This window comes from Castanea sativa, chromosome 10, assembly GCF_040712315.1.
Source record: "Castanea sativa cultivar Marrone di Chiusa Pesio chromosome 10, ASM4071231v1".
NCBI classification, from domain to species: Eukaryota; Viridiplantae; Streptophyta; class Magnoliopsida; order Fagales; family Fagaceae; genus Castanea; species Castanea sativa.
In genome coordinates, this window is record NC_134022.1 from 11,161,452 (window position 1) to 11,163,690 (window position 2,239).

A 2,239-nucleotide genomic window follows, 5' to 3' on the forward strand; every position below is an offset into this window, starting at 1 on the left:
AAGCGGGCAATGAGAAAAGAAATTGAAGGACAAGCTTCCCTAACCTCTAAATTACTGACCATGAACTCCCAGGCTAATAGGAAAATACTAAAATTCCCACAAAAAAGAGGGGGAGAAACAAACAAGAACACAGAAAGAACCAAGAAACAAAAAACCAAAAAGAAATCAGATACTTGCGAAGAAGGAAAAAAGAAGAAGGAAGAAGAAGAAAAAGTTTACCTCAAAGAAGAGAAGCGAGAAGCCCAACAGCCAAGCAAACACCAAACTCGGAAAAGAAGCGAAGAAATATATGAAGAGGGTGCTCAGAAGAGATGAACTAAAGTTTGAAAGAAAATGAAAGGTAAAGTACAAAGAAATGAGTTTAAAAACCAAATGGAGGTGAAAACCGAAAATCGGCGGGAAACCCAAGGGTCAATCCCTCTCCAACCACATCACGCCACGTGGCCACGACCCACGTAACTCCGCCACCACGCATTCAATGCGGCACGAAATCCCAAAGGACAAAAAAAAAAAACTGTTCGGCTTCCACGATCGTCACCGACGACCATGAAGCCCGGGGGGCATCTGATGGGACTGACGAAGTTAAGCATAGACGAAGCTGCCTTCATGGACGAACATGACCAGTATCCGCGTCATCAGAAAGAGTTAATGCCATTCAATGCTGCCAATAAAGCCCCAACCGTTACGAGACTAGCTGGACGAACCAGTGGAAACGCATTAAAGTCCATAACTCCACCAGAGACGTTATCAGGGGAGTCATTAACACCCCAACGGCTATAATCCCCAAGGGTATATAAAACCCTCGTAACACCAATACAAGGTACGGAGACAACATCACAACCTGAACTAGTTTATCCTTGATATTTCGATTATTGCTTTCTTTCATACTGACTTTGCCATCGAAGGCGTTGTGGCAGGCACCACACCGGTGACCACTTGAATAAGGTCTTGCTCCCGCAGGTTCGTCAGAGTACTGCCAGGAACCATCTGGACGAATTCCAGAGAAACCAACGAGATACCGCTTCATCAACAGTTATATATGGCTACCATTACCAAACAGCTCTCAGCCCTCTCTAGTCTACGTTCCATAGCCCGATTCGTCCACACCGTGGACACTAGATTTCCTCTGATCATGAGTAGTACTGCTGCTGAAGTTGAAGGAGAAGTGCGTCCTTACTATGAAGTCAAGAAAGATGAGCAAGAGATGATTTTGAAGGTCAACCTACCTGGGGTGGACAACGAGGGCACAAAAGTTTGGGTGGAAGAGGAAGACCATGGTGCTCTTTGCTTCAAAGCTGTTTCACAGGACTCTACTGAGCTTTTCGCTAAGGGTTACGAAGGAAAGTTTCTCTGTAACTCTCATCTTTATCTACTAGATCAGTATAAGTCTCAAGTCGACAATGGAGTCTTGAAAATCATTGTTCCCAAGAAGACTGGAGCTTGACAGTTCTTCCTTTGTTAAAGACTTTAGGGTTTTTCTACTTTTTTTTTTTTTTAAGATGGTTCTTGATTTGTCTTTTTAATGAAGTTTTTATGTTTCTTCGTCTTTATTTTAGCTCCCTGTTATCTATGAAAGTTTCAAGAGATTGTTAGAATTATGGTTAAGTGATTAAACTTACCATTTCCTAATAGCTTAAACTTTTGGGACAATCGGTAATTTAACATGGTGTCAAAGCAGGAGATCCTGAGTTCGATCCAGCAAAATTGGAGGGCAAGGGAGAGGTATGCCAAGGTCTCACAAGAGAAAGGAAAGCCATGTGAGTTCAGCTGCAGTAGATGCCATTGAGCGGTACTCGACTTCAGCACTGGACCTAGCAACTGTTGATTGTTTCTTAGCACTCCAAGATATACAGTTACCACTAAGGAAAGTGCAAAATCCAGTTGTAGGGCGACGACTAGTAAGGCAACCTGCCCAATCTGCATCGAAAAATGCATAAAGATCAAGGGTGCTAGAGGCTAAAATACGCAAACCAAGGTGAGTAGTACCACAAACATAGCGCAAGATACGTTTAACAAGCTTGTAATGGGCCAAGGTAGGAGCATGCATGAATTGACATACAAAGTTAACACTATAGGAGATGTCAGGTCTTGTGAAGGTGAGATACTGAAGACCACCAACAATGCTCCTATAATGAGTAGGATCAGGGTACAATTCATTACAATTTGGCAAATGTCGACCTTTGGATGGCATGGGTGTGGAGATTGGTTTACAAGAACTCATTGAGGCACGCTCTAAGAG

At 43.0% G+C, this 2,239-nt stretch overlaps 1 protein-coding gene across 1 annotated transcript; it reads left to right on the forward strand.

Moving 5' to 3' along the window:
- Positions 1-1,039: 1,039 nt before the first annotated feature.
- On the forward strand, positions 1,040-1,444 carry LOC142612024 (small heat shock protein, chloroplastic-like). Its single transcript, XM_075784157.1, has one exon. It carries the CDS (start codon positions 1,040-1,042, stop codon positions 1,442-1,444), a length of 405 nt encoding a protein of 134 aa, XP_075640272.1.
- The last annotated feature ends 795 nt before the right edge of the window (positions 1,445-2,239 follow it).